Genomic DNA, 15577 nt, shown 5'->3' on the forward strand with positions numbered 1-15577 from the left:
CCAGCACCTTCTTTGACCACTTCATCACCTGGCTGCTTCATTTCCTTTTTGCTGACATCCCCACTATCATCATGGGTGACTTCAACATCCCCATTGACACTTCCCATTCATCTTTCTCCAAGCTTCTATCCCTCACTACCTTCTTCAGCCCTGCTCAATGGTCTTCTGCCCAGACTCACAAAGATGGCCACACACTCGACCTCATCTTCACCCACCTCTGTTCCCTATCTAACCTCTTGCTCACCTCTCCCTCTTTCTGACCACAACCTACTCACATTTGTTTCCCTCTCCTCTCAAGGTGCACAAGCACCACTCCACAAACTTGCACACCCTAGCAAAAATTTCAAGCACCGTGACCTACACTCACTCTCTGAATCCCTTCTACCTCTCACAGGCATAAGTTCATGATGCAAATGCTGTTGCCACTTTATATAACACCACAACAGCTGCAACTCTCAATTCGGTCACCCCCCTCACACATATCAAACACGCCCACTCAACAGGCAACCCTGGCACACCAACCTGACTAAAGAACTGAGACACTCCTCAAGGGTTGCAGAGTGGAAATGGAAAAGATCCCACTCCAACGAGCACTTCATCGCATTCAAACAGTCGCTCACTACCTTCAAGTCCACACTTACTGCAGCAAAACAAACATACTTCTCATCTCTCATATCCTCCCTGTCTCACAACCCTAAGCAGCTATTCAAAACTTTCAATTCTCTTCTCCGTCCCCCAGGGCCTCCTCCCTCTCCTCTCATCTCAGCCAAAGACTTTGCCTCATTCTTCAAGCAGAAGATTGACACCATCAGACAAAGCTTTTGCCTAAAGTCCCCACAACCCCTCCTCATAACTACTCAACCATCCTCCTCTAAAACCAGCTTCTTTACCATTACAGATGATCATCTCTCCTCTTTACTTTCCAAATCACACCTCACCACCTGCGAACTTGACCCAATTCCGTCCCACCTCATCCCTAACCTCATCTGGCTTCCGACCACACCACTCCACTGAAACTGCCCTGATTAAAGTCACCAACGACCTAACTGCCAAATCCAAGCGACACTACTCTGTACTTCTCCTCCTGGACCTGTCATATGCCTTTGAAATAGTGGACAATTCCCTCTTACTACAGACCCTCTCTTTTCTTGGCATCAAAGACTTGGCCCTATCTTGGATCACCTCATTCTTAACAGACAGGACATTCAGCGTCTCCCACTCACCTCCTCAACTCGCCCCCTATCTGTTGGTGTCCCCCAAGGTTCAGTCCTAGGACCACTGCTCTTCTCCATTTACACCTTCGGCCTGGGACAGCTCGCAGAGTCCCATGGCTTTCAGTATCACCTCTATGCTGATGACACACAGATCTACCTCTCTGGACTCGATATCTCCTCCCTACTAACCAAAATCCCACAATGTCTATCTCATCCTTCTTCTCGGACAGATTTCTAAAACTTACAGTGGGTACGGAAAGTACTCAGACCCCTTGAAATTTTTCACTCTTTGTTTCATTGCAGCAATTTGGTAAATTCTAAAAAGTTCATTTTTTTTCTCATTAAGGTACACTCTGCACCCCATCTTAACTGAAAAAAAAACAGAATTGTAGAAATTTTTGCAAATTTATTAAAAAAGAAAAACTGAAATATCACATGATCATAAGTATTCAAACCCTTTGCTCAGACACTCATATTTAAGTCACATGCTGTCCATTTCCATATGATCCTCCTTGATATGGTTCTACTCCTTCATTGGAGTCCAGCTGTGCTTAATTAAACTGATAGGACTTGATTTGGAAAGGCACACACCTGTCTATATAAGACCTCACAGCTCACAGTGCATGTCAGACAAAATGAGAATCATGAGCTAAAAGGAACTGCCCAAGGAGCTCAGAGACAGAATTGTGGCAAGGCACAGATCTGGCCAAGGTTATAAAAGAATTTCTGCATTACTCAAGGTTCCTAAGAGCACAGTTGCCTCCATAATCCTAAAATGGAAGAAGTTTGGGACCACCAAAAGCCTTCCTAGACCTGGCCGTCCAGCCAAACTGAGCAATCGTGGGAGAAGAGCCTTGGTGAGAGAGGTAAAGAAGAACCCCAAGATCACTGCAGCTGAGCTCCAGAGATGCAGTAGGGCGATGGGAGAAAGTTCCATAAAGCCTTTATGACAGAGTGGCCCGACGGAAGCCTCTCCTCAGTGCAAGACATATGAAAGCCCACATAGAGTTTGCTCAAAAACACATGAAAGACTCCCAGACTATGAGAAATAAGATTCTTTGGTCTAATTAGATTAAGATAGAACTTTTTGGTGATAATTCTAAGTGTTATGTGTGGAGAAAACCAGGCACTGCTCATCACCTGCCCAATACAATCCCAACAGTGAAACATGGTGGTGGCAGCAGTATGCTATGGGGATGTTTTTCAGCTGCAGGGACAGGACATCTGGTTGCAAATGAAGGAAACATAAATGCGGTCAAGTACAGAGATATCCTGGATGAAAACCTCTTCCAGAGTGCTCTGGACCTCAGACTTGGCCGAAGGTTCAGCTTCCAACAAGACAATGACCCAGAGCACACAGCTACAATAACAAAGTAGTGGCTTCAGAACAACTCTGTGACCATTCTTGACTGGTTCAGCCAGAGCCCTGACCTAAACCAAATTGAGCATCTCTGGAGAGACCTGAAAATGGCTGTCCACCATCTGCAAGGAAGAATGGCAGAGGATCCCCAAATCAAGGTGAGAAAAACTTGTTGCATTCCCAAGAAGACTCATGGCTGTACAAGCTCAAAAGGGTGCTTCTACTCAATACTGAGCAAAGGGTCTGAATACTTATGACCATGTGATATTTCAGTTTTTCTTTTTTAATAAATCTGCAAAAATTTCTTCATTTGTCGTTTTTTTTTTACTCAAGATGGGGTGCAGAGTGTACTTTATTGAGAAAAAAAATGAAGTTTTTAGAATTTACCAAACGGCTGCAGTGAAACAGAGCGAAATATGTAAAGGGGTCTGAATACTTTCCATACCCACTGTAACATGGATAAAACTGAATTCATAATCTTTCCACCATATCACTCAACCCCCCAACTAACCTATTCATCAAAGTCAATGGCTTCCCAATCTCCCCAGTCAAGCAATCCCGCTGCCTTGGCGTAACCCTGGACTCTAACCTCTCCTTCAAACCATGTATCCAAATGGGACATGCAGAAGTAGTGCGTTGCTTCAAAAGCATCCAGCAACTATTAGAAATAACACAAGCACAGCACAGGAGACAGGAAGTGTTGTGCTTCAGAAGCATCCAGCAACTAGAGGGCTTAACACAGTAACAGGAGACAGGGAGTGTTTAAGCAGAGTCCCAGAGGGATTGTGGGGAACTTGTTATGGTAGTCTGGCTGAAGCCGAAGAGAAAAGTGGTGTGTTATCTGGATCTGACAAAAGGCAACTGAACAGGATTCAGATCAGGAGAGAAATTAAACACAGGTCAGATAAACTCCCTGAACTAACAGTGAATATTATCAGGCAGGAAGATAAGGACTAGAAGGAATTGTGTCACATGGATCATCTCCCTCATCAAACCCTCCCCCCTCCTTCTCCATGCAGGATAAAGAATGCTGTGTACTATTGTGTCTTTGTGAAGGAAAAGCCTGTGGTTGTGTATGCGTAGAAGTGTGCTGCTAAGAGATCTTATCTGTGCTGTATTATGCTACTAAAGAGACTGTAATACTGTGCTTTGTGAAGAAACTACTATATTGTTACTGGAGCCGCTTGCTCAAGAAACTCAGACTGTACTGTAATGAAGATTGTTGCTATAATATCCCAGAATTGCACTGGCGGTGCTTCAGATAAATTCCACTGTTAAAACGTTGAAAAAGACTCTGACTCAGATGTGTATGGGCAGCAACTGAATCTATCGTGTGCCTGAGAGAAGCTGCAGCTCATGGTCTATGGTCGCCCTGAGTAACAGTTCCCCCAGGATTCTAAAAAATTCATGAAACCCTTCTTTCCCTATCTGAACCTAGCGGCGTGCGTGAAACACAACCCTTTCCACTTCCTGCCTACTCCAACTCATCAAATATCTCCCGGATCCACATATTCCTCAACCACGAATCTGAAAAAACACTAGTGCATGCCCTCATCATCTCCTGCCTCGACTACTACAACCTCCTGCTCTGTGGCCTCCCTTCTACCACTTTCGCACTCTTCCAATCTATCCTAAACTCTGCTGCCCGACTAGTCCACCTGTCCCCCCGCTATTCCCCGGCCTCTCCTCTCTGTCAATCTCTTCACTGGATACATTTCCTCTCTGTCAATTCCTTCACTTACTCCCCATTACCCAAAGACTCCTTTTCAAAACTCTAACCATGGCATACAAAGCCATCCACAACCTGTCTCCTCCATACATCTGTGACCTAGTCTCCCGAGTACTTACCCGCACGCAACCTCCAAGATCTCCTTCTCTACTCCCCTCTTATCTCCTCTTCCGACAATCGTATACAATATTGGATCCCGTGCATCCCCCCTACTCTGGAACTCTCTACCCCAACATATCAGACTCTTGTCCACCATGGAAACCTTCAAAAAGAACCTGAAGACCTACCTCTTCCGACAAGCCTACAACCAGCAGTGACCATCGCTCCACCATACCGCTGCATGACCAGCTCTACCCTCACCTACTGTATCCTCACCCATCCCCTGTAGACTGTAAGCCCTCGCGGGCAGGGTCCTTGCTCCTCCTGTACCAGTCGCCGACTTGTATTGTTCAAAATTTATTATAATTGTTTGTGCTATGTATACCCCTTTCACATGTAAAGCGCCATGGAATGAATGGTGCTATAATAATAAATAATAATAATAATAATAATAATCACCCTGTAGTGATGGATACAGTATAATCCTCGTTGTTCCATCTCACTGGTGACTCAGGGACATTATAAGCAGATTACAGACCTGAAGCCTCAGATTGATATCATCAATGATTATACAGAGAGCAGCCTATGGGTCAGTCCAGGTCCAGCACATACCTGCTTTATGGAGTCATGTCTGTCACACAAAAGATGTCATATCGAGATTGTCTTCATCAGTCCACAAGTTTCTACACATTTCTTAAAGTTTTAAATGCTCTTACTTCAGATTCAGATGGATCTGTGTATAGGGTGTATACATGTGATATATATGATATATGAGGCTGCATATGACTCAGTGAGGTATATATATGGATATGATTTCAGGACTGATATATGTCTGATATACGGTGGTGTATATGTCATTGAGATGGGGAAATGTATATATCTGAGGTTATATATAACATGGGGTCAGAGTATATATTCTGACCCAAGGATCGCTATATAGAGATGGTTGTATATTCTGTCGGTAGATGACGTGGGGGTGGATATATGTATATAGTAGGGAGGTGAACCTGTCAGTATTTATAGCTATGATCATCTGACTCCTAGGACACAGATTCACAATAATTATAGATTTGTTCCTGTGAAGGTCTCCAGGGTTTCGGCACCTCGCTGTCAGCAGAAGCTGATGATAATGAAGGGCTTGCTGATTACAGGGTCAGATAATGATGGCTTCTCAGGTCGTAATCTGAGGATTGTGATGGGATCCGTTCACTGTGGGATACTTGGATCTGGGGAATATCAAGGAACATTAACAATATCAACTCTTATGTATGACCAGTGCTTTATACCATATAGAAGAAGCCCACTGACATCCATTATAGGGGGCTCTACATAAATGAGGGTGAAAGGAAACATATATGGGGTTTGTAATGATTGCCATACTTGACAATGTAATAATTTCTAGTATCATGGATAGTGATTGATTAATGTCTGACCAAGAGTAGACAGCACAGGCCCTCTGTAACTGACACAGGCCCTCTGTAACTGACATGTGCCCTCTGCAACTGACACAGGCCCTCAAACTAACCTATGCCCTCTGTAACTGACACAGGTGCTCTGCAACTGAAACAGGCACTCTGCAACTGATACAGGCCCTCTGCAACTGACACAGGCCCTCTGCAACTGATACAAGCCCTCTGCAACTGATACAGGCCATCTGCATCTGATACAGGCCCTCTGCAACGGATACAGGCCCACTGTAACTGACATAGACCCCGAGTAACTGACACAGGCCCTCTGCAACTGATACAGGCCCACTGTAACTGACATAGACCCTTAGTATCTGACACAGGCCCTCTGCAACTGGTACAGGCCCTCTGCAACTGATACAGGCCATCTGCAACTGACACAGGCCCTCTGCAACTGACACAGGCCCTCTGCAACTGACACAGGCCCACTGTAATTGACATAGACACCTAGTAACTGACACAGGCCCTCTGCAACTGATACAGGCCCTCTGCAACTGATACAGGCCCTCTGCAACTAATACAGGCTCTCTGCAACTGACACAGGCCCTCTGCAACTGATACAGGCCCTCTCCAACTGACACTGGCCCCCTCCAACTGACACAGGCCCCCTGCAAATGATACAGGCCCACTGTAATTGACATAGACCCCTAGTAAATGACACAGACCCCCTGCAACTGATACAGGCCCCCTGCAACTGATACAGGCCCACTGTTACTGACATAGACCCCTAGCAACTGACACAGGCCCTCTGCAACTGGTATAGGCCCTCTGCAACTGACACAGGCCCTCTGCAACTGACACAGGCCCTCTGCAACTGACACAGGCCCACTGTAATTGACATAGACACCTAGTAACTGACACAGGCCCTCTGCAACTGATACAGGCCCTCTGCAACTGATACAGGCCCTCTGCAACTGACACAGGCCCTCTGCAACTAATACAGGCTCTCTGCAACTGACACAGGCCCTCTGCAACTGATACAGGCCCTCTCCAACTGACACAGGACCCCTGCAACTGACACAAGCCCCCTTCAACTGATACAGGCCCACTGTAATTGACATAGACCCCTAGTAAATGACACAGACCCCCTGCAACTCATACATGCCCTCTGCGACTGACAGAGGCCCTCTGCAACTGATACAGGCCTTCTGCAACTAATACAGGCTCTCTGTAACTGACACAGGCCCTCTGCAACTGATACAGGCCCTCTCCAACTGACACAGGTCCCCTACAACTGACACAAGCCCCCTGCAACTGATACTGGCCCACTGTAATTGACATAGACCCCTAGTAACTGACACAGGACCCCTGCAACTGATACAGGCCCACTGTAACTGACATAGACCCCTAGTAACTGACACAGGCCCTCTGCAACTGATACAGGCCCTCTCCAACTGACACAGGCCCCCTGCAACTGACACAGGCCCCCTGCAACTGATCCAGGCCCTCTGCTACTGATACAGGCCCACTGTAGCTGACATAGACCCTTAGTAACTGACACAGGCCCCCTGCAACTGATACAGGCCCACTGTAACTGACATAGACCCCAAGTAACTGACACAGGCCCTCTGCAACTGATACAGGCCCCCTGCAACTGATACAGGCCCTCTGCAACTCATACAGGCCCTCTGCAACTCATATTGGCCCTCTGCTACTGACAAAGGCCCCCTGCAACTGATACAAGCCCTCTACAACTGATACAGGCCCTCTGCAACTGATACAGGCCCACTGTAACTGACACAGGCCCTCTGCAACTGATAAAGGCCCTGTGCAACTGATAAAGGCCCTCTGCAACTGATACAGGCCCTCTGCAACTGATACAGGCCCTCTGCAACTGATACAGGCCCTCTGCTACTGACACAGGCCCTTTGCAACTGATAAAGGCCCTCTGCAACTGACACAGGCCCTCTGTAACTGACATAGACCCTCTGTACCTGACAGAGGCCTTCTGAAACTAACACAAACCTTATACAACTGACACAGACCCTCTACAACTGACTCAGACCCTCTACAACTGACATAGGCTTCTGTAACTGACACAGACCCTCTACAACTGACCTTGGTACTCTGCAACTGACACAAGCCCTCTGTAACCGACATAGACCCCCCGAACTGACACAGGCCCTCTGTAACTGACACAGGCTTCTGTAACTGACATAAACCCTCTGTACCTTACAGAGGCCTTCTGCAACTGACACAGGCCCTCTGCAACTGACACAGACCTTATACAGCTGACACAGACCCTCTACAACTGACACAGGCCCTCTGTAACTGACACAGACCTTATACAGCTGACACAGACCCTCTACAACTGACACAAGCCCTCTGTAACTGCCACAAGCCTTTTGTACCTGACTTAGCACCTCCATAACTTAGAAACCAGAACCTAGATAAACCTTGTCTTTCATTTATATTATCTTCCCTGTCTTTCTTAGCATCCTGGAGAACAGGCTCATGACTCTGTATCTGCTGCAGCATTAGTCTAACTCGCCATTGCCCACAGAGACAAAGCACACCCAGAAGGCATTGCTGGAACTGATCAGGCAATTAAAACATACAGTGCAAAAGAACAATGTAAAATCATAGTGTCAATATGTCCAACATAATAATAACTACCTAATTGATAAGTGGATGACCTATATACAAGTGTAATGATGGGGTTGGCAAAACTATTTTGCTCATCCGGGGTCATTTTTGCCGCTGAGATGTTCTTAGTGAATTTTTAATCATCCTGATGCATGTTTGCACAATTAACATTTTGGGTGTCCTTAGATGAGCGAATGAAGTCCACATAACTTTTACAAAAATCAGCATTCGCCAAAATATGGATTTTTTTGTAGTTTGCTTCCGCACAATTTTGCTTAACTGTGAATGACCATCAAAAGGTAAAAATAATAAAATTTTATAAAAAAAATTAAAAAATCTTTCTACTTACCTCACTACTCACATCTCCAGCCCTTCACTGTCACCTGTCCGATCCTCGTTGCATCTTCTGATCCCTCCCGCTCTCCTTGAAATCCACCAAGTCGTGATCTTCAGCACAGCGGCGTCGGACCGTCTCAGGCCTCATCAGAGCTGGAAGTGGCCGCTGAGTGCGGGAAGACCGGACAGATGATGGCTAGGAGCGGAGGGGCCGGAGAGGTGAGCCAGAAGGTGGCTATCAGGAAGGCCGGACAGATGATGGCTAGGAGCGGAGGGGCCGGAGAGGTGAGCCAGAAGGTGACTATCAGGAAGGCCGGACAGATGATGGCTAGGAGCGGAGGGGCCGGAGGAGTGAGCCAGAAGGTGACTATCAGGAAGGCCGGACAGATGATGGCTTGGAGCGGAGGGGCCGGGGAGGTGAGCCAGAAGGTGACTATCAGGAAGGCCGGACAGATGATGGCTAGGAGTGGAGGGGCCGGAGAGGTGAGCCAGAAGGTGATTATCAGGAAGGCCGGACAGATGATGGCTTGGAGCGGAGGGGCCGGTGAGGTGAGCCAGAAGGTGACTATCAGGAAGGCCGGACAGATGATGGCTAGGAGCGGAGGGGCCGGAGAGTTGGGCCAGAAGGTGACTATCAGGAAGGCCGGACAGATGATGGCTTGGAGCGGAGGGGCCGGAGAGGTGAGCCAGAAGGTGACTATCAGGAAGGCCGGACAGATGATGGCTAGGAGCGTAGGGGCCGGAGAGGTGAGCCAGAAGGTGACTATCAGGAAGGCCGGACAGATGATGGCTAGGAGCGGAGGGGCCGGAGAGGTGAGCCAGAAGGTGACTATCAGGAAGGCCGGACAGATGATGGCTAGGAGCGGAGGGGCCGGAGAGATGAGCCAGAAGGTGACTACCAGGACTTTTCCATATCACATATTTTTTATATATTATATTATTATTATGTTCTGGGGTCTGGAGATTGTTGCAATGCTTCTCCTCACATTACATTCTCCAGGACAGAAAGCACAAACAGGTGACGGCTGATCTCAACTGATGACAGATCCGCCATGTGATAGAGGAATGAGATTAACAATTATTTATCTAATAGGTTAATTAAGACGAAGCAGCCTGTAGTGCCACAAGAAAGGCATTAAAGGGTGCAAGCTTATTATACTGTATGGAGGGGGCTTGTGAAAGTATATATCTAAAGGGCATTTATTATAGAGATTGGGAGGACAAATGAGTAGAATAGCATAGAGAAAACTTTATTGTATAATCATTAAAAGACAGTACATCACTTAAGTAACATTGACATATAGATAGGACAAGCGGACATGTAGTCCCTCACATTGCTTATAAATCAGTCTGAACAGAAGGTTCACCCCAAGGGTCAGAAAGTTGTGCTGAAGTTAAGACAGGGAAAGTGACATATAATCAAAATATTTAGGAATCGCTCCCCTGTGGATTATATTATCCAAACAATCCCAAAATTCTGGTTGCACCAGACTCACCCGGATACAGAGGGACCCCAGACCTGCAAAAGGTGGTGCAGGGACAGGACACAAGGTTAGAAAAAGCCTCGACGCGCGTTTCGCCGGTGTTAGGACCTGGCTTTGTCAAGAGGCAGATGACAGATCCGCCATGTGATAGAGGAATGAGATAAACAATTATTTATCTAATAGGTTAATTAAGACGAAGCAGCCTGTAGTGCCACAAGAAAGGCATTAAAGGGTGCAAACTTATTATACTGTATGGAGGGGGCTTGTGAAAGTATATATCTACAGGGCATTTATTAAGTATCTATTATCTAGTATCTATTTATTATCTATCTATGTATATCTATCTTTATCTTTAGAAAATATTGCTTTATTAGTTTGTAAACTGTCTTTAAATGACCTAGAGACTACAGTATGTAAAAGATGATGTTAATAACACATGGCATACAGATGTCATACAGATAGTAGGTGAGATCAATCGCATTGTACCCACATGACACTGGTCCTTCTTTTCTGGATCAGCATCTGAGTGTTTTTTCCGCAGTGAGCGTGGCCATAGGGAGATGTATTTGCATCACTTGTGACAGTATAAATACAGTGGGTACGGAAAGTCTTCAGACCCCTTTAAATTTTTCACTCTTTGTTTCATTGCAGCCATTTAGTAAATTCTAAAAAGTTCATTTTTTTCCCATTAATGTACACTCTGCAGCCCATAATGACTGAAAAAAAACAGAAATGTAGAAATTTTTGCAAATTTATTAAAAAAGAAAAACTGAAATATCACATGGTCATAAGTATTCAGACCCTTTGCTCAGACACTCATATTTAAGTCACATGCTGTCCATTTCCTTGTGATCCTCCTTGAGATGGTTCTTCTCCTTCATTGGAGTCCAGCTGTGTTTAATTAAACTGATAGGACTTGATTTGGAAAGGCGCACACCTGTCTATATAAGACCTCACAGCTCACAGTGCATGTCAGACCAAACGAGAATCATGAGCTCAAAGGAACTGCCCAAGGAGCTCAGAGACAGAATTGTGGCAAGGCACAGATCTGGCCAAGGTTACAAAAGAATTTCTGCAGTACTCAAGGTTCCTAAGAGCACACTGGCCTCCATAATCCTTAAATGGAAGAAGTTTGGTACCACCAGAAGTCTTCCTAGGCCTGGCCGTCCAGCTAAACTGAGCAATCGTGAGAGAAGAGCCTTGGTGAGAGAGGTAAAGAAGAACCCCAAGATCACTGTGACTGTGACTGAGCTCCAAAGATGCAGTAGGGAGATGGTAGAATGTTCCTCAAAGTCAACTATCACTGCAGCCCTGCACCAGTCAGGCCTTTATGGCAGAGTGGCGCGACGGAAGCCTCTACTCAGTGCAAGACATATGAAAGCCTGCATAGAGTTTGCTCAAAAACACATGAAGGACTCCCAGACTATAAGAAATAAGATTCTCTGGTCTGATGAGACGAAGATAGAACTTTTTGGTGATAATTCTAAGCGGTATGTGTGGAGAAAACCAGGCACTGCTCATTACCTGCCCAATACAATCCCAACAGTGAAACATGGTGGTGGCAGCATCATGCTATGGGGGTGTTTTTCAGCTGCAGGGACAGGACGACTGGTTGCAATTGAAGGAAACATGAATGCAGCCAAGTACAGAGATATCCTGGATGAAAATCTCTTCCAGAGTGCTCTGGACTTCAGACTTGGCCGAAGGTTCACCTTCCAACAAGACAATGACCTTAAGCACACAGCTAAAATAACAAAGGAGTGGCTTCAGAAAAACTCTGTGACCATTCTTGACAGAGCCCTGACCTAAACCCAAGTGAGCATCTCTGGAGAGACCAGAAAATGGCTGTCCACCAACGTTCACCATCCAACCTGACGGAACTGGAGAGGATCTGCAAGGAAGAATGGCAGAGGATCCCCAAATCCTAGTGTGAAAAAATTGTTGCATCATTCCCAAGAAGACTCATGGCTGTATTAGCTCAAAAGGGAGCTTCTACTCAATATTGAGCAAAGGGTCTGAATACTTATGACCATGTGATATTTCAGTTTTTCTTTTTTAATAAATTTGCAAAAATTTCTACATTTCTGTTTTTTTTTCAGTCAAGATGGGGTGCAGAGTGTAATTTAATGAGAAAAAAATGAACTTTTTAGAATTTACCAAATGGCTGCTATGAAACTGTTAGAACCTTGCTGTTAGGTTTTTTTTCCTTTGCTGGTCACATGACCTTGTTGGCCTATTTAATCCTGCTCCGCCCTTCTGGCTTTGCTGGACTTCATTGTATATCTACTTTCTAGCTAGCCTGTGCTCTGTATCTAACTCTGTTAGTTTGCTTGGTCTACGGACCTCTATGTTCTTTATATTTTGTTTGTTCGTCTGTCTGCTACTATTTCTGTTAGGAGGTGTCCCATATTCCTCCCAGTCCTTAGTACTTGTAGGGATTCCCTCCCCACATCTATAGGTCTCCGTACAGACTAGATTAGGACTTTAGCAGGTCTGATCGCAGGATCAGGTTCCCTGTTACATCGTAGGGATTCAGCTGAGTCCTATAGTAGGGACAGATCTCCTCTCTTTCCTTAGCTTTGGTAGCAGAGCATAACAGTAAGTCCAGCCTGCAAATTCTCTAAGGAAAGATTTTTTTTTTTTTTTTTTGTTCCATCATGGTGTCGGTTCAGGATTTGGCTAAACACCTGCAGGGACTCTCTCTGGAAGTGGCCGAGCTCCGTCAGCACGTGAGTAACTGTCCTGGAGCATATTTCTTGGAGCCTAAGGTATGTTTGCCGGATTTATTTTTTGGTGAACATCGAGAATTTTTTTCATTTAAAAATGCTTGCTTATTGTATTTTCGTTTGAGACCCAAGTCCTCTGGGGATGAATCCCAGCGCGTAGGGTTCATAATGTCACTTTTGCGCAAAGAGCCTCAGGAGTGGGCCTTTTCTTTGCAACCTAGTGATACATGCTTCAGATCAGTGGATAGTTTTTTTTCTGCTTTAGGACTATTATATGATGATCCTGACCGTGTGGCATCAGCTGAGACTGAGTTGAGACGTTTAAAACAAGGATCAGGTAATGTCGAAAAATATTGTACTCATTTTCGTCGTTGGTCCACTCAAACAGGGTGGAACTATTCTGCTCTGAAAAGTCTATTTCTTGCTGGGCTCAGTGAAAGGGTTAAAGACCTGCTAATTGCTTATCCTACACCTGAGGATTTGCAACAGGCTATGCAATTAGCTATACGGGTGGATAGAAGACTGCGTGCTAGGGTTAATGAGAGCAAATCCTCTGCTATGTCAGTTTCTGGTTATGATAATGTGTGTACTAACAGTGGTGAACCGATGGAGATTGGATCGGTGGCACCTCGCTCTCAAGAAAAAGACCGTCGTTTTTCGGAAGGCTTGTGTTTCTATTGCGGAAAATCTGGTCATTTGATTAAAGGCTGTGAGCTTCGTATGAAGAAAGAAAAAAAAATGGTCAGTCACGCCCGTATTGCCTGTTTAAATTCCAAGGGTGTATTTTTAGCTGCTTCCACGATTGCTCAGGAAAAATTAATGGAATTTCGGGTGTTTGTTGATTGCGGGTCTACACTGAATGTAATTGATGGGGGATTCGTGGAAAAACTCAATTTAAAACCTGAACCTTTATCATCCCCCATTGCTGTGGTTTCTGTGGATGGCTCCCCTTTGAAGAATATTACTCTCAAGGTCAGTGAATTTCCTCTCACTATTAATGGTGTTCACCATGAGAAATTGGATTTGGTAGTGTTGAATAACTTGCCTTCTCCAGTAATATTGGGGTTGCCCTGGTTAAAATTTCACAATCCTGTACTGGATTGGTCTACCAGTGAAATTAAATCCTGGAGCCATAAATGTTATGACAAGTGTTGTAACGGGCGTATTGCAGCTTTGGATAGGGGAGAATTGCCTGTTCCTATTCAGGATTTTTGGAGAGTTTTTTCTGAGAAGGAATCGCAGGTTTTGCCTCCCCATAGAGACTATGATTGTTCTATTGAATTTGTCCCTGGAGCGACTCTTCCTAAAAGTCGTTTATTTAACCTTACTATTCCTGAGAGGAAGGCTTTGGAGGAATACATACAGACAAGTTTGGCCGCCGGTCACATTAGGCCCTCTAAGTCTCCTGTGGCGGTTGGATTTTTTTTTGTAAAAAAAAAGGACGGCGGTTTACGTCCTTGTCTGGATTTTCGTGAGATTAACAAAATTACGGTACGCAATCCTTACCCACTGCCATTGATTCCTGATCTGTTTAACCAGTTATTGGGGGCCAAGTGGTTCTCTAAAATTGACCTTAAGGGGGCATACAATCTGTTGCGCATGAAGGAGGGTGATGAATGGAAGACTGCTTTTAACACTCCTGTGGGTCATTTTGAGAATCTGGTTATGCCTTTTGGTCTTACTAATGCTCCTGCATTTTTTCAGAATCTGATTAATGACATCCTTAGACCTTTGATCGGTAAAAATGTGGTTGTGTATTTGGATGACATTTTGATTTATTCGCCAGATCTGGAGTCTCATTGGCGGAGCGTGCGTGAGGTATTACAGTTATTAATGGACAATTCGCTTTTTGCTAAGTTGGAGAAATGTGAGTTCGCTGTACAGAGAATTAGTTTTTTGGGCTACATTATCTCCAGCAAAGGTTTTGAGATGGATCCGGTTAAGGTTCAGGCTGTGCAGGAATGGCCTAGGCCTATTGGTTTGAAATCGATACAGAGGTTTTTGGGTTTCGCCAATTACTACAGAAAATTCATAAAAAATTTTTCTAGTATTGTCAAACCTCTGACTGATCTCACCAGGAAAGGTGCTGATGCGGTTCAGTGGTCTTCTGAGGCCATTGAAGCTTTTGTGTATCTCAAGGAGAGGTTCACCTCTGCTCCCATCCTTATGCAGCCTGATGTTACTAGGCCGTTTTTGGTTGAGGTTGATGCTTCCTCTGTGGGGGTTGGCGCAGTATTGTCTCAGGATAACGGGGATGGATTACATCCCTGTGCCTTTTTTTCAAAAAAATTTTCGGAGACTGAACTGAATTACGATATTGGTAATCGGGAATTATTGGCTATTAAACTCGCATTTGAACACTGGCGCCACTTCTTGGAAGGTGCGGAATTTCCCGTTCAGGTTCTTACGGATCATAAAAATCTGATATATCTTGATGCTGCCAAGCGCCTGAATGCCCGTCAGGCTAGGTGGGCACTGTTTTTCTCGCGGTTTAATTTCTCCGTTACTTACATCCCTGGTACTAAGAATGTTAAGGCGGATGCCTTGTCTCGCAGTTTTTCTCCCATAGTCGGTGCT

The 15577-nt window shown here is 45.2% G+C and overlaps 1 protein-coding gene across 1 annotated transcript in view; it reads right to left on the reverse strand.

The window, feature by feature from the left end:
- Nucleotides 1-8927: 8927 nt before the first annotated feature.
- Nucleotides 8928-15577, reverse strand: part of LOC141257866 (vomeronasal type-2 receptor 26-like) — a 50690-nt gene continuing 44040 nt past the window's right edge. Inside the window, exon 7 of the mRNA XM_073672876.1 lies at nucleotides 8928-9646. Coding sequence (XP_073528977.1) covers nucleotides 8928-9646 — 719 coding nt within the window. The remainder of the gene's footprint in view (nucleotides 9647-15577) is intronic.

This window comes from Phyllobates terribilis, unplaced genomic scaffold (assembly GCF_046119375.1).
Source record: "Phyllobates terribilis strain yellow unplaced genomic scaffold, ASM4611937v1 Scaffold_3__8_contigs__length_932513732, whole genome shotgun sequence".
NCBI classification, from domain to species: Eukaryota; Metazoa; Chordata; class Amphibia; order Anura; family Dendrobatidae; genus Phyllobates; species Phyllobates terribilis.